At 50.1% G+C, this 21,082-nt stretch overlaps 1 protein-coding gene across 2 annotated transcripts in view; it reads right to left on the reverse strand.

Annotated features, from left to right (window-relative positions):
* Nucleotides 1-20,693, reverse strand: part of Capzb (capping actin protein of muscle Z-line subunit beta) — a 116,164-nt gene extending 95,471 nt beyond the window's left edge. For both annotated transcript variants that reach the window (XM_078025455.1, XM_078025453.1), the window contains exon 1: nt 20,501-20,693. In XM_078025455.1, coding sequence (XP_077881581.1) covers nt 20,501-20,503 — 3 coding nt within the window. In that variant the 5' untranslated portion in view covers nt 20,504-20,693. The remainder of the gene's footprint in view (nt 1-20,500) is intronic.
* Nucleotides 20,694-21,082: the final 389 nt, after the last annotated feature.

Genomic DNA, 21,082 nt, shown 5'->3' on the forward strand with positions numbered 1-21,082 from the left:
CCAATAAAGGCAATATCATAAAAATTACTATACAAGGCGGCTTTAAAAAGCCCACCTAGTCCAATAGCCTCATGACAAAGGGGGAAACTGAGGCCTAGGGAAGGTAAGTATGCTGGGTAATTTCCGCTTCTCTAGGAAGCAGTTACCATGATGCCTCATACATAGCAGGACCCAGAAAGTACATGGGATATAAAATACCACAATGGAAAATGACATTTATATTTAACTAATCTGCTTAAAAAATCATCAAAAACAGGTCCAGTTTAAGGCTGAACACAGTGCCTGTAGTTCCAGCTCCTTGGGAAGCTAAGGAAGGAATATCACAAGCTCCAGGCCAGATGACCAACTTAGACCTTGTTTCAAAATTTTTAAAATGGGTCAGGGGTGTAGCTCAGTGTTAGCAGCTCCTGGCATGCAGGAGGCCCTAGGTAGGTTCAAGCCCCAGTATTGCAAAAAGAAAAAAACTAAATAAAACAAAATATTCAATTTCTCACTCATATGAGCTCCTCTTCAAGGGCTCAAGGGCCACATGTGGCTACAGATAGGGAAGATTTCACTAAACAGCTCCACCTACCCCATTTGGCATAGGGGACTGAACTCCAGGGCACTCTCCCAATGAGCCACATCCCCAGTTCTTTGTATTTTTTATTTTGAGACAAGGTCTCGCTACGTTGCCCAGGCTGGCCTTGAACTTGTGATCCTCTTGCCTCTTCCTCTCAAGTCACCTGGGATTTCAGGTGTGCGCCACGGTGCCTAGTAATTAAAAACAACAGACTTGGTTTCCTAAATCCTAATGCCCATTAGCAGTACTACAAGAATGGTAAGACCTCACTGGCCTTCTTGTTTTGATACAAAACTGAATTTTCTTGCCAGGTTCAACCTCTCTCAGAAAGTTCAAAACAGCGTTACGACTGGAGACTGGCTGAGGTCTAGAAGGCCGTGGGGACTGAGGACGGATGAAAGTCAATATGACACCGATAAAATGTCCTCTCTGCAGCCCCTGCACTGTTGTTCTCCTCATCGGCACACTGGACACTTAGCCAGGGCAGCCACCCTCTCACCAAGACTTGCTGCCATCAAAGTACCCGAAGAGGCTGGATCTCTTACCTCTACAAAGCACCTGTGGTTTGCAACAGGATGTGACTTCTTAGAAGTTGGTAAACAAGCTAATTTCCTCTACAATTGAATTCTGATGCCAAAAAATACTCCTACACCCCACCTAAAACCAGCACGGCCTCATCCTCACCCTTTTAATGACCTGGAAGGCAAGAAACCCTGCTAGCTACAACATGACCCAGGAAGCAATGCCTTCTGCCAGGACACGAGGCCACCATGTCCACCTGCACCACCTTCCTCTGGGGTCCCAGCAGCCTAGCACTCCTCAAGGAGCCAGAAGGCCACTGGCACCTTGGGTCCTTCTAAGATACATGACTTAAATGCACCTTCTCATATGGTAGAAAGGCCCTTTAAAGGACAGAAGGTAAAGAGGCAGGTGTGAAATGTTTCACTCTATCCAACAAAGGGGGAGAGAGACTTCATTTGTATTTGCTTATTATGCTTTAAGAAATGAGAAAAGAAAAAGCAATCCATGTCCACACCAAAACTCAGCCATGAAGATGTATGGCAAAATTATTCATCATCTCCTAAAACTGGAATCAACCCAAATGTTCATCAACTGCTGGACAGATGTTTACCAATTGCTAAGTGACACATTCATATCATGAAACACCACACAATGCTACACAATAAAAAAAAAACAATACTAATACCTGGAGAACTAGGGGAGGGAAGGATGGGGAAGGTTGGTGGATAAGTTTTAAGAGTTAGTAAATCAATAAGTTCTGGTATTTTACTGTATTAGTAAGGTGACTATAGATATTGATAATGTGCTGCACATTTTGAAAAAGCTAGAAGAAAGGATTCTGAATGTTCTCACAAAAAAGAAATGATACATGTTTGAGGAGACAGATGAGCTCCCTGACATGAACATCACAGGACACACTGACAGAAACATTACAGGGCATGCCAATAATTACAACTAGTATGTATCCATTAAAAAATAAAACACAGTTGAAAAGAAAATATGAACACTTGCCACTTGAATCTGAAAGAATTCACACAAAATGGAAGAGTCAGGTACAGTGGCACACGCCTACAATCCCTGTCACTCCTAAGGCGGAGGCAGGAGGATGAAAAGTCGGAGGCCAGCCTCCGCCACTCAGTGAGACTGTCTCCCACAGGACTGAGGATGCAGCTTAGTGTAGAGTGTCCTTAGGTTCAACCCCAGTAACAACAAAGGAGGGGGTAAGACAAAGGGCCATACATTCTATGATTCTGCTTATATGAAATCACAAAACAACAAAACTACAGCAACAGAGCGGACCCTGGCTGTCAAGCACCGGGCGAGAGAATGCAGAGCAGGTGCGGAGGCACAGGTCTTGCCATCTCTGTCTTGCAGAACCGGGAATCAAACCCAAGGCCTCAAGGATGCGACAGGAAGCTAACACACTACTCCTGAGCCACACACCCAACCCTTTTGATTTTGAGACAGGTTCTCATTAAGTAGCCCAGGCTGGCCAACTTGCCACCCTCATGCCTCAGCCTCCCGAGCAGCTGGTTCACAGGCATGTGCCACCACACTGGGCAACAGGAAATGTTTTAGGGCAAGGGAATTATTCTGTAACTAGATCATGGTGGCAGCTACATGTTTATTACCAAAATTCAACAAATTGGACACTTAAAACTAGTGGATCTGGGCTGGGGATATAGCTCAGTTGGTTGAGTGCTCGCCTTGCAAGCACAAGGTCCTGGGTTCAATCCTCAGACACACACCCACACATACACACACACACACACACACACACAAAAAAAAAAAAAAAAAACCACTAGTGGATTTTATTATGTAATACCTTAATAAAATAATGAGGGAACATTTATAGGATAATTATTATATTTAATGGGAAACAAAATGTTTAAAAATAAACATAAAAATGAAATATTGAAAGTGGTCCTCTAAGGGATTTGGGGTGGCTGGGGCAGAGAATGAGGGAGGGAACAAGGTCAGGAGATTTTTCTTTATACAGTGTTTAGATGTGCTATGGTCTGAATGTTGCTGTCTCTCCAAAATCCACATTAAATCTGCACCCCCAATACAAGTTAAGAGGTGGGGCTTGGGGAGGTGAGGAGGTCATGCAGGCTCTTCGCATGTGAGCAGGGTTAACATCCTGTAAGAGAGGTTGAAGGGACACTCCCAGTCCCTTCATCTGCTGGCACCTGGATTCTGGACTTCCAGCCTCCACAACTGAGAGCAATGCATTTCTGCTATGCAGAAATTATTCAATCTAAGGTATTTTGTTGTAAGAGTCCAAAGGGACGAAGACACGTATGTATTTTTGAAATCTGTTGTCTGCCCAGAAGCCAGCACTCCCTGTCCTGAAGTTTGGGAACCATGTTAGAAAAAGAAAAGCTGCCATTTATTCTGCACTTAATACACCCCAAGTGCTATTACTCATTATTATCTTATTAATAATGATAAAACTGACAGGTGTGGCGCATACATGCATTGTCAGAGCACGAGGAACCCAAGCCAGGGAGCCACGCCCAAGCCTACAGAGCTACAAGTAGGGAGAGACCAGGATTGTAACCCGGCCCGTCTGGCTCCGGAAACCATGATTTACACCTTCGTCCAACACCAACCACTACATCATCCAGCCTTGGGGACCGGGGCGTCCACATGAGACCAGGCAGATCTGAGCTCCTGGTTGCCAACACCACAGCAGCAATTCCAAGAGGGTCATCCCTCCCCCACATTAGAAGGAGGAGCCAAAGGGAGGCAGGGATTTAGGACGAGCCTGGCCCCAGAGCCTTTCCTCTCTACATGGACCAAGCTCCTGCCAGTAAGTGGCGACAGCTGAAGCCCCAATACAAACATGAAGCACATGTACAAACTGCTCCTGAGCTGCAGTTTGGGGTGGGGGACACTAAACCCAGAGACGCTTTTCACCACTGAGCTACACCCCCAGCCCTTTTTGTTTTGAGAGAGGTTCTCACTAAGTCACTGAGGGCCTCGCTAAGTTGCTGAGGCTTGGCCTTGAACCTGTGCTACTCCCGTCACAGCCCGGAGTCACTGTGATTACAGGAACCCAGGCTGATCTGCAGTATTTTTAAATCTCTTACCTTTTGAGCCATGAATTACACATCCAGGTCAGAATTTTAAGGTCCCTCATGACCCAGGTGCTGTCAGACCAACCAGGGACCCAACCACAAAGGGGCCTCCAAAGAGCATCCTGCAATTCTTGACCCTGGAGGGACCCTGGTGTTCACATGCAGAAGAAATCGAGGCAGAGGAGGAGGGGACAGTTCAAGACCCCACGGCACATCAGCTCCAGACACCTGCACAGTGCGCTCTATGCCCCTCAGCATTTTCAGGGTATGCTGCGCAGACAGACTGTTGGGGTTTGAGAGAGGTTTCGGGGGGACATGGGTAAATGAAGCTTATCATTACCTATTTTTAATATGTACACATAAAGTTTAGCTGGCACATTAAACATGTGATTTTGCAGATGTTTCTGCTTAGGAAGAGGCTACAGTCGATTGTGGTGCTAGGCTCAAGCCAAACATTAAATAAAGGGAGCACACCAATCCAGCAAACATTGTGCTGGGAGATGGCCAAGTCGGCAAACATGGCCTGCAACTCCCTGGGTCTGCTCCAGCAGCAGCTAAAGCAAGGAATAATAAAAGGAAAAAGAAGAGTGGGGAGGGGAGGGGGAGGGGAGCAACAGAGGGGCGGAGCCTCACCCTGGTGGAAAGGAGACTGGGCAGCCAGGTCATGGATGTGCCTGCCGTCCTCTGCCCAAGCTAGTGCAGGCTAAGTCGACAGTCCTGGCACCCCCAATGTGCTCAGGTCCAAAATTCGGAAGACCAAACTTCAGTGGTCCAGAAGCAGTCCTAGGTCCCAGGCCCCCCTCCCCGCGCCCCATCTCAAAGCTGTCCTACCAGATGGCTCCCTCTGACTGCAACGTCTGAGCCAGCAATAAGAGTTCGACCCATTTCCTGGCCTCAGTGATTCAGATGTCACAAGCAGACTGTATTTTGCTGCACTCTTCCTTTAACTCCCTTACAGAGAGAGGCCAGAACCCGCTTGGAAGCGTCCTGGTTCACAAGAGTCCAGATTACCATGACTGCTTTGGTAACACCCCACGAGGCCTCCCCACATCTGCATCAGACATGGGAGCTTGAGCCTGAAAAGGCAGCAGGGCAGGGCCCACAGGGGAACGAGCCCTCATATGACCACCAGGGACACCTCAGTCCTCGTGGCCACATGGAGCCGGACCACCCCCCAGAGGGAGGAGCCCTGGGCTATTGGAAGACAGGAATAAAGTGACTCCCCAAACATCCTCTGAGCAAGAGCCCCGTATTTCCTAGAAAAGCAAATACAGGTATCATGCTCCCCCAGCCTCTCCCCACAAAACACCAGTTGATGCAAGGAAGAATCCATTTAAATCTTATGCTTAACACACCATCACTGTAAATCCTCTACCTGTGAGGGGTACCCAGGACAGGCTTCTGGCCACTTGTTATATGCAAATTCTGTATTTCCAAATCGCCTACTTGATACAACTTATTTTTAACTCCAAAACCAATACAGTCATCCTTCAGTATCCAAGGGGGATCAGTTCCAGAACCACCTACCTCTCCACTCCATCCCACCCCCCATAGAGACTAACTCCACAGATGCCTGTCCTTTATATAACACAGCTAGTATTTGCATGTACCCTAAACACATCCTCCTGTGGACTTCAAATCCGCTCTAGTTTACCTGTGATACCTAATATAATGTAAATGATTTGTAAATAGTTATTATTCTATTTACTTAGGAAATAATGCTCAGAAGTTTGTGTGTGTTCAGTGTGAACTCAATCTCCCCCCACCAAACTTCTGATCTGCAGCTGGCTGGATACATGGAACCCATAAATGTGGAAGGTTCTCCTGACGCTCTAATGGCCATGCACAGACGTGCAGAGCAGTCAGAACCTGAGCCGCCCCGGGTTTGTGATCCAGGTGAGGATGAGGAGGTGCTGCTGAGTTCTCCCTGCAGTTCTCGTACTATGCACAGGCGCCCTTGCCATGATCTACTTCAGTGTGCACTTTTCCAATTTTTGTTGATTTTGTTATTTTCAAAGCCCCCAAAGCTTAGTTCTGAACAGCTGCCTAGTGTCCCTAACCACAATGAGGCTGCAATGTGACTTATCTAGAAAATACTTGCTTTGTTCAGGTGTCAGTGTGTTGTTCCTGACTTCCATATTAATTCATCAACAATATATATTAAATAAAGCAGCCTCAAACAGAAACACAAATAAAACAGGTTATGCTGCCAGGTGCGGTGACCCCTGCCTGTAATCCCAGTGGCTCAGGAGTTGAGACAGGAGGATTGCAAACTTGAGGCCAGCCTCAGCAACTTACTAAGATCCTGTCCCCAAATTAAAAAGGGCTGAAGATGGAGCTCAGAGTTGAGCACCCTGGGTTTGATCCCTAATAGCCCCCAACATCACACAAACAACAACATCAACAACAACAACAACAGGTGATGCATAATCAGCCGATAAAGACACTGTGACCAAGACTGGGGATGTGGCTTGGTGCCAGGGTACCTGGGTTACATTTCCAAGGAGAGCAGGCAAAGGGGGGCTAATTTTAAAGAAAAATTGACGACAGTTCTGGCATAGTGATGAGTAGGTAAAACTAGGAAGGCTAACCTTAGCACAGGCCATCCTGTAAGAAGGGAGCCCTCTCGACTTGACCAGGAAGTGCAGCTAGGGAGGGAGGGAAGGTGAGACCAGCTCAGAGTCCCCGAGGATGGCACAGGCAGAGAGGTGGAGAGCTCCTGTTAGGGCAAAGTGCCCGGGAGGAGTGGAGAGAAAAGTGCTTATTCCCTTTAGCCCTATACCCACTCCTGAGGACTCAGCTCAAGGAAGGGATTCAAAAGGAGCGGAGAGGGATACAGAGATGATAGACAGATGCCGCTCTAACTAGCAGCACAGTAGAGGGCCTACGACTCCACTTATTCAATCCTCATGACACCAAGGCAGGTGCTCTTAATGTGAATTTCTTGCAGAATACAGACCACCTGTGGATTCTGATCTGCTTCACACTGTCCATCACACACGCTTTTCACGCTGTTCCTGGTCTTCATGTTGCTACCTCCCTGGCTGCTCACACCTTGATGCAACGTGCCCTCAGCCCACTGCGGACATCCACTTTGTCCAGAGCCTTTTCACTGCAGTCCCTGTCTCCCAGGTGCATGGCGACAAATCAGGAGCTACTATTGCTCACAGAGCCCAGGATTGAGCCTGGCAAGCCTGACCCTAGACTTTTCTTTTATCTCAGCCACTGGCATCCTGGACTGGTCAAACCAATTGCCACGCAGCTCTCTCATAACGCCACACTGAAAAATGTGGTCCTTTCCAAGTGTCACTGAGGAGACCAGTTCCAAGACGAGCTTTCACCTGTACCTGAGTTTATGTGGCAAAAAAAACAAGAGTGCAGTACACTGACTCTACAGGGTTAGGTCCTAATCCCAGATGCTCTAGGGGTTACACTGGGTTCTTGGACAAGCCCTGGCTCTAGGATAGCAAAGTTCCATGACATGGCAGAGGTTGCGGAAGGCTTTCAAGTCAGAGCAGCTGGGTTCAAATCAGGACTGCCATTTGTTAGCAATTACATAAAATCTGTAAAATTTAGAGAATTTTCTAATTTCCTAAATTCGTAAGATAAAGTCCTAAATTCACAGAAGCCCATGCTTAGGAGAATTCAGTCCATGTAAAATGCCAGTTAAAGCGCATAGGAGCAGGGCACTTGGCCCATGAGCTGGGGCCTGATGGGTGCTGTGAGTATTCACCAGCACTGTTCCAACACCCCCATCACCTGAGACCATTTTCCCCATTCTTCTCCTTTCCTTAGAGATGCTGGAGTAAGATCCAAGCCCCACAAAGCACTTTGAGCTCACTGTACAAAGCTGTAGGACTTGACTCTATGTCCTGCCAATTAGTTACATGGCAGGAGGGCCCTTCCTTGAGAGCCATGATGACCAGTTCTTCTCAATAATCAATGTGCACCACGAGGATACAGTAGAACCAAAACAAATGCAGAATCCTGGGGAAATTCTCAGGAAATTCTTCTGTGTTCCCCACCTGGAACTCAGAAAGCTCAGAAACACGAGAATGCCTTGAAAACCAGTTTCATAGGAGGCAAAACAAGGGAATTGTAGCCTTGGATGATGCCTCAGAAGGAAGTTTTAAAAGGATGATATAATGAAATCAGGGTGGCTAAGAAAATGTGACAACTGGACCTATTATTTCCCAGGAATATCACTCATGCAAAAGAAGAAGAGAAGTAACAGAGGCTGTCAGACACTGAGCTAAGATCCCACCATCTTGTGGGCAGGCGCGGTCATCCAGCCTGGAGCTCCAAGCTGCCCGAGATCAGAGGTCTCCTTCAGTACCTCTGGATGGCTTCATCCTTGGGGATGAACCTGCTACGCCCTGGCTCATTTCTGGCAAGTATGGCACAGCCAGGACATGAAGTAAGTCGGTCCCGAGTGGAGATGCCAGCCTGGTCAACCACAGCCCTCTCCCCAGTAGGCTCCATTACCTCAGAAGCACCTGAACCTGCACTGAGGAGGAAGAGAAAGGCAGAGGGGGAGAGAGACAATATAGCACTCGTGGTCTCAAAGGGGATTCCAGACCCCAGTGCAGGTCAGAGGTGACTGTGGAAAACAAGGCTACTTTCAAATGAAGACCCAACTACTGAACACATCCATTCTTCCCAAATCTGAAGATGGGCTCCCAGGAAGGGAGGGCTGGAAAAGGCTGGTGGATGGGTGCTAAGTTACAGTTAAGTATAAGAAATAAGTTCTGGTGTCCTACTGCCTAGGAGAGTGACTAAAGATAACTACTTTGTATGGAAGATTTCACAAAAGCTAGAAGAAAGGATTTTGAATGTTTTCACCATACCCACACAGAAATGATAAACCTCTGAGTAGATATGCTTACTCTGATTTGAATGTTATACAACATATACATGTATGAAAACATCATCTGGTACTCCATCAATACTTACAATATTCATGTCCATTAAAAATATAAATATAAAAATATAAATAACAATAAAATTGGAAGAAATCAATAAAAGACTAAAATATAGTTTAAAAAAAAAAAGGTGGACTCCAAGTCATCAAATCAAAGCCAGGGACAGCCACCAAACACACTTCATTTTCAACTGCAGATTTTTAACAATCACTAAAGAACACGGTTGCGATCCTCAACATGAAGCACCCTCCTCTGCGAGGCAGGCACTCCTGGACCAGTCTCCAGGCAGGTTTGGAACAAGAAGGGACTGGGTTTTGAGACCACCTCTGCCTCTCACCAGCTATGTCATCTCGTCCAAGATACCTCACCACCTCTCAAGCCCCCATTTCCACATCAGCAAAATGGGGACAAGACAAGGCTACAGCAATGATTCCATACATTGGTGTCCAGGATGTTCAGCACCTAGAGGCTGGCCTAGGGCAAGTCCCCTGTGGGCAATGTGCAGAGGCGTGGCCAAGAGCAAACACAAACCGGAAGGTCAGGGCCTCTCCTTAAGCTGACCTGTAGATTTACAGTGTTCCTTAATCCAGGGGTTTTTAGAGCCAATCTAGTGCTGCTACTGCACGTGACAAATGATGGAATTTCTAAGGACAGTAAAGAGCCCATGTCAGGTGTCCATGTGTGTGGCCTGAGCTCCTGCGCTCTATATACACCATTCTTACTTAATCCTCTCTCCTGCCGGTGAAGATGACGACAGTGTGTTCATCTGCCTGACTGGGAGGCTGAGGCTGGAGGGGTGAAGGATGTGGTCAGGCTGCGTGGCTCTCCTGCACCCACTGTCTTCCACAGCACCAATTCTCTCCTCACCTTCCTCTATCCTTCCCCTCCTCATACACCGGAGCCCCAACACTCCACACACCTTGAAATCAACCCTGAGACAAGGAAGTCTGTCTGTGATAGTGGACAAACACAACACAGGCCAGCAGAAGCCAAGGGCACCTATGAAAACTGCCACCTTCAGAAGGGGAGGAAATGCACTCCAAAGTAAGCACTGTCCTGGCATGGGGGAAGGAGGTCACAAGGAGTCTCATAAATTCTATGCCTTGGTCCCCTCAAAAGCTCTGGGTACCAAATGCAACTGGCACACCAAGGCTGGCCACTTGCTCTTGGATAAAAAAAAAAAAATCAAGCCATTTTCCAAAAAGAGTGGTTTATTTTATCACCTGGAACAAAAGTCCCATTTCAAACAGCTTGCTCCTGGAGTGGCAGGCGTGCACTCCACAAAGCCAGCGAGGGTTTGCAGTTCACCCGGACACACAGCATCAGCACCAGGGCAAACTCCCTCCAGCATGAAGCAAAGGGGCATTCACATGTGAAGTCCTTTTGGCTCTAATTCGATGCAGAGAGTCCATGTCTCCGGTAATAACATAGTGCTATTATCAGTGTTAACAGTGATAGCTAATACCACCACAAATCTGGTTTTACATATATTAATTTGTTCAATCCTCATAAAACTCATCAGAGATAGCTTCTTTTGTGTATGGTGCTGGGGACTGAACCCGAGACCCTGCTCATGCTGGGCAAGCGCTCTACCATGAAACACGGCCCCAGACAGCAATCACTTTTATTCTTACCGTTTCATCAACAAGGAGACCAGGAAAGGAGGAAAGGAACTGCCCAAGTCTGCATGGTTCAGACGTGATCCCAGGTTTTCCAGTTCCAGCTCCTCCCTTTGCTGTCCTCGACTCAGGAATGGAGACTGCCTGGGACCACTGAGAACCCCACAGCGGCTGGTCACAGGACTTCAGGCCAAGTGCTCAGCACCGCAACCCTGTCAGCCACTTTCAGGATCCTGTTCTCACCACAGTCAGTTCCACCAAGGCCCCAATGCCACGGTCCTTGGGGCCAGGAGTGGCACAAACAGCTACAAGCATTCTGGCCTCATCCCTGCGGCAGACCCTGCTCAGCTCCTCTGTCCTGACCAACAACCCGACACTATGACTAGTTTGGCCTCATGAAAAGCCACATCTGCAGACAGCTCAGGCCTGAAAGGACATATGGGTGTTGTAAGGGGCTCACGCTAGTGTTTTCTATTAGATCAAACCACACAAAAAAACCCATTTTGACCTACAAAAATGACCAATGTAGGTTGACCCTACATGGTTCAACCTGATACAGGAAGGGAGGCCTACAGCCTGTGCCGGGGACACTGGCCATTGCTACCTCAGTCACAACTCTGAGGGGAATCATCATTTAACTTCCCTCCTAACAATAAAAAACAAACTTACCGGGCAGAAGGGGAACCCTCCACCTGCCTGACGTCAATGATCACTAGAGCAGCTCACCCGCCTCTCCCCTCCGAAGCCCTGCGCCTTACCTCGTACCAGCTGCTTAGGGCTGAGACAGTGCTTCAGAAAAAAGGCAGCAGAACCCTTCAAGGCTTTGTCAACCAACAGTCCCCCAATAAGGGTTGTCACAGTGAGTACACAACGCGCTGGCACTCATGTCACAGGCAGAAGCTAGGGATGCTGGCACTCCTGCACAAAGACCTGTGCTGCCACACCACCAAGCGCACCCCTCTGGTGCGAGGCCAAGACCCAGCCAACGCTTTTACACGGCAGGTGTCTTTCTAAACACTGCAGCCCACCAAGATCCAACTGCTTGGATTTCAACCACCTGAACCAAAGCAGACTTCCAGACCAGATCCAGACCTCTTCAGCCACTGCAGCTGCACCTCCAGGGAGACCTCCTGGCCACAGCTTCCTCATCTGTAGTAAGCAGCCCATTGAAGCAGGACAGCAGGATTCAACCAGCATGAGCTTTCAAATGGGTTGGGCTGCAAGGTAACTGGCACTACCAGGCTGGTGCCCTGGGGCAAGCCAGTGCACCTTTCTGAGCTTGGGTTTCCTTATCTGCAAAAGGAGGAAACAGACTCCCAGGGCTGGGACTGAGAGAAGGGGAGCTGTCTGTAGGCTTCGCCCGGCACAGGAAGCAGACGCTGCTAGGACTAATGGAGAGAGACTCCAAAGGTGAACATGGAGTGTCCCCTGGAAGGAAGGATGATGTTTCAAGGCAACTGCCAGTGCCAGTACCGCCAGCGCACCCCTCAAGACAAAGTCAAAGGCTCAAGTCACAGGGCAATGAGGGTCTGTACCCACTGTGGCTCAGAGAGATTTCAGGTGAGTTGCTGTCTTCGGGGTGCACCCTGAGGGACCAGTGACACATCTGAAATCCTCTAAAGGACAACCTGATCCAAGCCTGCCAAGGTCACCAAGCAATAAGAGAAGCAAAGGACAGATCAAAACAAACTGGAGATGGGTCAGGGAGAATTCCAGAGTGGTCCTTCAGTGGCTGTACTGCCCTCAGAGGGTGTGGCACACAAGAGCTCCTCCTCCCAGTTTCTGAGCACAAAATTGCAAGGCAGGAAGCTGCACCCACGAAACCAGAGTCGCACATCAGGGCCTGAGCCTCAGTGCAGAAGCCTGGAGGAGCAGCACGACAGGAGCAAGCCAGACCCGAACTCCCAACTGCCACTTACAGCTACAGCGAGAAGGGAAAAGGGCATTCAGGACCACCAAGAAATGCCACAGGCTCTGTTCTAGCTGGGGGCTGCTTGCCCTGCATTTGCCCCAGCACAACAGGCAGAAGCAAAAGCATCTTTTCAAATCCTTACAGTAGTCACATGTCGCATGACTCCTCAAGGACGGCTACAAAGACCATGGTGGTCCCATAAGACTAAACCCCAGCAACATCGTAGCCATCTTAGTTCTATAAGTACATTGTTATGATGTTCCCAAACCTATGAAAACTGTCTAAGGACTCTCCCTAGAATGTGTCCCTATCCTTAAGTGATACACGGGCTATGTTTTTGGGTTAAAGATATTTTAATTCACAAATGTAAGGACTGGATTTTCTTGTTTATAAGACCAGTAATGTGGCCAGGCGTGGAGGTGCACAACTATAATCCCAGCGCTCAGGAGGCTGAGGCAGGAGGATCTCGAGTTCAAAGGCAGCCTCAGCAAAAGCAAAGTGATAAGCAACTCAGTGAAATGCTGTCTCTAAAAAATACAAAATAGGGCTGGGGATGTGGCTCAGCGGTCAAGTGCTCGAATTCAATACCCACCCCCCAAAAACAAGAAAAAAAAAACCAGTACTGTGAAATCAGATAGATAATGGTTTCAGGGCAGATCCTAACTCACTAGGGTCCTGTGAGCCAAGAAGAGGAAGCTTCACAGAGCAGATTAACAGAAGTTCAGAGCCCGTGGAAGCAACAGCCTGTAACCTCCACTGTGGGAAGAACACTGGGCTGGGTTCTTCTCCACTCTGGCTTAACCAGACTCACTCCTAAGACTGCCATTCTCAGACCAGGGACTAGGGCCGGCACTGCCTCCCAGAATGGCTGGGAAGTTCAACAAAACACTAGCCATGGACCCGTGTTAGTAAGATCACTAAGGAACCCAGACTCCTCTCAGACTCCCACCACACCAGGCTTGTCTACACCGCTCACCTGTGAACTCACTCAATCCTCACAACTCCTCTGTGGCAGGTGAATGGTAAGCCCAGGGACGCTGCCTTGGAAGAAAGAGGACTAGGGAACAGGAAACCGATCACTAGAAAGAGGCAGTGAAGGCTCCTTTCCACAGGTTTTGAAGATGTCAGAAACAGGCAGGGTGGCAGCAGGCGGAAGCTCGCCATGTCCCCGGTACAGCTCCACCATGCTGGCTCTGCCCTTGTCCCTGGGCCTTTCAGAACCTTAGGTGCGCTGCTTTCCCTGCCTCCTCTACTTCAACTTGAAGACCAATCGGAGGTCTACCTGACTGCTCGGCAGGTGCATGAAATAACCCGATAGAAAAGACACCAGAGGCCACTCAGCCTGCAGCGGGGACGTGCATAAGGGGACAGCGTGAGAACCTGTCTCGAAGGGCTGCGTGGGATAATATTAACAGGCAGCCAGGAAAACCAGCTCCTGCCACTCCTACAGCTGCCCTACAGTTGCCCCCAGTAGACTGGGGGTCTTGGGTGCTTTGCTGTGCCTAGAGACTAGAGCTCTGGGACATGGCGAAACTGGCAGATAGGAGCCAGCTGGCGTCTGGCTGATCACTGGGCTAACCAGGCTGGAATCCCCATTCAGTTGTAAATGGGATATCAAGCCTTCGCAGGCACCACTATCTAGGATTTAAACTGACCAGAAATAGCTGTGTGTCCACGATAAACTGTCCAATCAGAATTGGACAGGGGAGTGCTGGGGGCAGAAGCATGCTCCTCAACCCAGAGGTGGCAAATCTCTGTGTCTCACTCTGCCTCCTATCTTTCTCTCTCTCCCCCTATTCCTTCCCTTCCAAGCCCACAGCCACAGGGACCAGAGCCCACATAACCTCACAGGCTGATGGCCAAGAATGCCTGCTCCCTCAGGTCTCTTTCACCTCCCTAGTCCTTCCTGCGTGCCACAGCAAGAGGACTCTTCCTAAAATACCACTACTCTGCCACCTCCTCAAATTTCTACCTGCCCTGTCAAAAATGTCACTGGCTCCACACTGTCCCAGATCAAATGCAAACTCCTTAGCTTAGCAACTCAGACTTCGCACTCCCTCACTCTGCTCTACTCTGCAATCCTCAGACTCACAAGGCTAACCCGGCCCCTGACCTTGGCTTTTGTGGAGTGGACTCTCACTGTGCCCCACCTCGTCCCCTGCCTGGGCAAGGTCTGCCCAAGCTTCAGGCCCAGCACTCAAGCTGGCTGGGGATGGGTGGGTGGCAATCCCTGGAGGAGGCGGAATGCTAACCTCGCCTACATGCACACAGCCCTTCACAAGCCCCTTCCATTAGTGCTTCCTTCGGGCAGCCGCACTTCACTTTTCACACTCATCTTCCCTCCCACCCCCCGAACCCCTGAATTAGAGGCTAGGGATTATATCTTCTACTCGTGTCCCTTACACTAGAGGACTCAGAATAAGACAAGTAATAACCGCTGCTAATACCATGTGCCAGGCTGGATTAAGAACATTAAAGTTTTCAATTTCCTTTTCCCAGTATCCCTATAAAATGATATCCTCACACTGCAGTTCAAGAAACCGAGGTTAAGGGAGATGGGATCTTCTGTGCCAGACAGGACTCAGTTCACAGATGCCCTCCTCCAAAGCCCATGTCCTGTATCACAGGCAAGAGAAAAGGCAGACCCCTCTCAGCTTTATCCTCACCCACTCGGGGTTCATGAGGCACTTAATAATGACAGGTAGCCAGTGCAAGGTGCGGCAGACAGGGCCCCTCCTCTCACACAGCTCATCTGCTCTGCCCCAGTCTTGCTCTTCTTTTTCCAAGACTGGAAGAGGGCAAGGATCCTCTGCTTAAAAGAGGCCCCATTTGCACAGACACAGCACCGGACTGAGAAGAGCGCATGCTGGCTCAAGGAATACTATCTTTTGTGGATGCAAAGTCTTAAGCTCAACTAATGAAGATCTCTGTTCAAAGCCCAGCCCAGCCCAAAGTTAAGCACACTTCAAAGCAGCCTTCAGCTGGCAGTAAGGAGTGCAGGCAAGGGGCCAGGGTCTAGAGTCGAAAAACCCAATTCCTCCATTAGCTACAGGGGGATTAACCACATACTCCTTTGCACCTTATCTGCCACCATGATGATAAGTTACTCTCTACACAATTATGGGCACTAGATAAAGTCAAATCATTTGACATGCTATCTCATTTAATCCTCCTCATAAGGAGGTACTCCAAGTATAACTTCTTATACTATGCTGCCTCCCACCTAAGGCTGAGCCTTCCTCACTGGCTGCTCGTGGAAGCTGTGAGGGTGCATAGCCTTGTCTATCCTGCTCATGGCTGGCACATGATCCAGGGGGCCAAAGCATCCAGCACAGTGACATGACCAACCCCAAGCAATGGAAGCTGGGAGGGCACACACGCTTCTCTGTCTTGCTCATCGCTGAGTCCATGGTACATAAGCAGCAGAATAGCCAATGTGAAGTCTCCACCTCCTCACATGGAAATATTAACCTGTAAAAGCCTAAGTCTGGGAATGGCATTGCTTTAGCTGGTTCCAACACAGATGCTCCTACAGTGCCATCCTTCAGGTTTCCCCACCCCACCCTTACTGGACGAACCTGCAGCAAGGGGAATGGAATAAGATCCTGTACTGTAGGCCCTACCTCTCACAGTCCTGCACAGTAATCAAGTTGCCCCAGAGATGAATCCCACGCCTGCCATTCACACTGGTCACCCAAACCCTGGAGCTTCAGGTTCCTTGTTAAGTTAAACAGGGACTGAGTTATAACCTGAATCACGGTTCAGGATCACAGCAGATCCTCAGTCAATGGCTGACACCATGCTGGAAGGGCGGGACTTCTGCAGCACTACGAGATTGCACATCTGGTGAGAGAGTATGTGAGATGTGCAGAGGAACCAATTGCAAGCATCTGCAATTCACTTTCACTGCAATGGGAGGCCCAAGAGCAGGCACACCCCAAAATGCCTGGGACTGGAGCCTGGCACAAGCCCCAACCTTATCTTGTTTCCTGTCATAGCTCATGCTCATGTGCTTGCAGTTACACGAAACAGGGCTTTTCCTCCTTAAACTTTACGTAAGAGTGACAGTGATCAACCCCCCAACGTGGAAGCTGTGAGGGTGCATAGCCTTGTCTATCCTGCTCATTGCTGGCACATAGCAGCAGAGTAGCCACCTCACACATACATACTTCAGGCCCCGCCACACCGCCGCACCTCTGTATCTGCCAACAGTAAAATCTCCCAGCCTGACAAGCAGGATTCAGGATGGTCAGGTACCTGCCCTGCTACCATATCCCTGTGCCATCAGTTATCTGTCCCCCCCTCCCCCACAGAATGTAAAAATATAGGACTTCTCTATAAATAGGGAGATCTGCTTCAAAAGCATGGCTTATCATCTTCTTATTCTCAAACTATTGATCCTTGGCTACTTTCAGAAGCATTTCACCAAAAAGTGGCCAGCTTTAACAGGACTGTCTAAATACAACTATGTATCTTATCCACACCAGAAGACCACCAAGACAAGTATCAACTCTATTGTTTTACCTTGTAATAATATGAGGGGCTTCTCCTATCAGGTCCTGTTAGGCAAAACCACCTCTGGGTTGGCATGACAATTCCAGAGTGGCCCCCTCCAGCCCTACCATCAAGTACAGAATTATAGCTCTCAGAATAATCCCTAAATTAGAAGCTACAGTTGTGTTAGGAAAAGTGCTTTGAAACTGCAAAGCACTTAGGGACAGTGGTAAGATTATTACCTATTAAGGTAATGAAAATAAATTTCATTTGCCTATACATTCTTAACAAGGAAGGTGAAACTGATGCCAACAAAAATCATGGAATTCACCCCCAAATCAAATGCATTTTAGATTCTTAAACCCACATTTTCCTCAATGGAAAACTGAGATCTGTTTTTTCTAACATCAGGACTACTGAAAAGCTGGGCCTTGGTGTCTCTTGCCTATAATCCCAGCTACTCAGGAGGCTGAGGAAGAAGGATTGCAGCAAGTTCAAGGCCAGCCTGAACAACTTAGCCAGCCATCTCAAAATGAAGAAAAAAAAAATTAAGGACTAGGAATGTAGCTCAACAGCAAAGCTGTTGCCTAACATGCAAGTGACCCCTTGATTCAATCCCCACCAGTGAAGGGGGGGCGGGCAGGACCATGTTGGTCTAATTCATTTGCCTCTGATGCAGACCCACACTACCACTTCCGTCCTGTCCCAAGTATCTATACTGATTTATCAGTTTATACAAATAGGGAATAAATTTAAAAATAAGCAGTCAGAAACTATTTGTGAGCCTACAGGACACCAAGAACACATTATTGAAAGACATGAATATGAAATCCAAGTGACTTAAGTTCACAAACATGAACACAGACATTTCCAAGTCTTTCTTTTCTTTTGAGATGGGGCTTTGCATTTTGTTATGCTGCCCAGGTTGGCTTTGAACTAGTGATCCTCCTGCCTCAGCCTCCCAAGTAGCAGAATTAGCTGGGATTACAGACACAGGCCAATGCACCCAGCTTTCCAAAACATTTCTCTCACTGCCAGATACTGTTCTGGCCCACAGGGAGGGATACAGCCATGGAAAACACAAGACAAAAATCCTGGCCCCCAAGCAGCTCAGGTTTTGGCCCACACTAAATTTCCTGAATGACCACATGACTTCTCTATTAAATAAGACTTTCTATGTAAAGAATCTAGCACATAATCCAAAGACCATAAATGCTGCTCCTCCCCTGCCACATTTGAGCATCCCATTATTATGTTTCTAAACAATATTTCGTTATATCTTTGGGCATATAAGCAGCTTGGTACAATGGGAAAAACACAGCTTAGAACTGGCCAGATGTTATTCCACTGACATAGCAATGCCCTGAATGTGACTCCTCCTCCTGAGCCTCAGCTTCTTCACCTGTAAAATGGGGACAGCATATACCCAAATCTGGATTAAATAAGCTCACTCAGGTGTGTGGCACAAGGTAGGCCTTCTCCTCCACCTCTTCCAGTCTTTTCAGATTATCAGATGAGAGCCAAGGCCAGGACTCTTTGTCATATGCTCCTCCTGGGTCATTACTGGCACTTTCCATCACACTCAGAGAACTGCCCCTCCCTATCTGATCTACCGCCCTGAGCACCCCATCTGGCCACTCCACCCATCCTCCCTTGATTTGCCCTGAGAGCACATTTAGAAAACTTCAGTTAAAGTCCTCACCCAAAACTATGCCGGACAAATCCTTCTTGGTCAAGCTGGGAGCCAGGCCCACCCCCCCACAGGCCAGGTTTCAGCCTGTAGCAATAGTATTAAAAATGACAACGCCTCTGTTTTTAATCAATATACAGGAAAGCATCAAGAAAAAACTAAGTCGGTCTGAATTAGTCACCCTAGTTCTACAGCAACATCCTTTGATTAAACAAGGAACTGAGATCCTCAAAACCATTTGGGGCCCAAAGTTCACATGCAAATAACTGCCTGCACTGGACAGGAGGCACCAGCACAGGACCCTGATGCAGGAGGTGGATGGCCTTAGCTCTGACAGTTCCTTCTTCAAAGCTTCCTTGACCACATGAGGCAGAAGCCCTCTGACCCTCCAACCTGGGTCTCCCCTACAGACGGTTCCACAGTTGGTTAAGTGGCAGGCCTACCTGTGGGGGCCTATGTGAAGCCTGCTGCCTAGAGCCCACATCGCCTGCCTTCATTACCAAAACAAACACCACGAGTGAAGCTAGATCTCTGCTTCAAGTTTTGCTCACCTGATCCGAAGCACCTCCATAATCAGCAGTTCCAACCCTTACAAGCTGACAGTTTAGGGGGAAAGGAAGGCTGCGCCTGCTAGGGTGCATTGTGTCCAGGCCATATGTTGAGCTCTGAGCCCGGTGGCTCCCCCAGGGCTGCGGCCTCACAAGGGGGATTGTGCGTTCATCCCAATCCGGTGGGCTCTCCAACCCTCACCCTTCTGCTCCCACTTGGGCTGGGGCGCGCTCTAGCATCTCACTGAATCGGGGCCGCGGGAAGGGCCCGGCGCTGCCTTCCGGGCACACAGACGTCCATCCTTCCTTCCCTGGCTCGCTCACCAGAAGAGGCAACCCTGGAGCCCAAAAAGGGATGGCACCCCCACCCCGACCGGGGTGTTCACTCCCGTCTCCCCGGCTTCCAAGAGGTTGCTGAGAAGGGGCACTGGAAGTGAAGGGGAGGGGACACCTGGGTCGGGGGCAGTCCCTGATGGAAAGGTAAGGCCGGGGACAGAGGGGGGGCTGACGCAGGCTACGTTGAGAGTGGTGAGAAGTCCGGGAAACCTGATCGAGGGGGTCCTGTGGGCAGGGAGGCCCAAGAGGGGGCCACAGCAGAGGAGGAGAGGTCCACACTGAAGACCAAGGAGGAAAAAGAAGAATTATGCCCGAGAAGAGAAACAAATCTAGGTTCAGGTCACTTGAAGAAGGGCTGTCGCGGGTACGGACTGAGGCCACGGAGAAGGGAAGGAGTGTGCGGGGAGGGGGGCCTAGTCTGGGCCAAGGCAGGGAGAAGCGACGGACTGGCGTGGACCGCAGGGGCCCTGGTGGAGGGCCCAGCCTGGGCCAGGGGAAGAAGAAGGGGGACTATGGCTGGGTCACTGGAGGGGGTCCCTGGCCTGGCCCATGGGGAAAGGAGGTCCAGCCTGGGCTCTGGGGGAGACTCTCCTGGACTTGCAGGGGGAGAGTAGGACTCCAGGTGGAACCTAGGGCGGGGGCGGCAAAGTCACCGGCCACCCAGGCGCCCCGCGGCCCCTCCCGGGCCGGAGGGATGGTGTGCACCCAGGGCCCGGGACCCCGCCCCTCCCCCACCCCGGGAACCCACCCTCCGGAGCCGGGGTTCGGCGGGGCAGGGGGACGCGAGCTCGCGGGCGGGACCGAGGAGCCTTTACCATGGTGGCGGCGGCGGCGGCGGTCCCGGTCCCGGCGTCTGTGGCTCTCCCCCCCGCAGCAGGGCCCGGCGCTTCCACTTCCCCGGGTGCCCAGGAGTGAACATCCGGGTCAGCGCCCCCCTCCCCCCGCGCCGGGCCGCCGCCACCTTCCTTCCCCGCCCCGGCCCGGGCCCGGGCCCGCCCCCCACGCCGCCAGCTCCCGGCCAATGAGCGCGCGGGGCCGCGGCGATCGCCAAGTATGGAGCGCGGCGCGGGGGGCGGAGCCCCGGCCGGGCGCGCGGGGGCGGGGCCTGCGGGCGGGGCGGGGCGGGGCGGGGCCGTGCGGGCCGGGCGCGGCGCCGGGCTGGGGGCCGGGGACTAGGGGTCCCCTGCGGCTGCGATGCTCAGCCCCCTAGTCAGTGGCTGCATAGCTCGGGGCTGCAGAGGGACCGCTTTCACCCGCCCGAAGAACCCCCAGGCGAAGATGCGGAAGGTACTAGGCTGGGAGGGGACTGTCCCTCAGCGCCCCACCCGATGCACGCGTTCACGCCGTCAGTGGACCCGGAACTGGTGAGGACCGCGGACCAACCCGGCCCAGCCCGG

Source organism: Ictidomys tridecemlineatus, chromosome 11 (genome assembly GCF_052094955.1).
Source record: "Ictidomys tridecemlineatus isolate mIctTri1 chromosome 11, mIctTri1.hap1, whole genome shotgun sequence".
Taxonomy (NCBI): Eukaryota; Metazoa; Chordata; class Mammalia; order Rodentia; family Sciuridae; genus Ictidomys; species Ictidomys tridecemlineatus.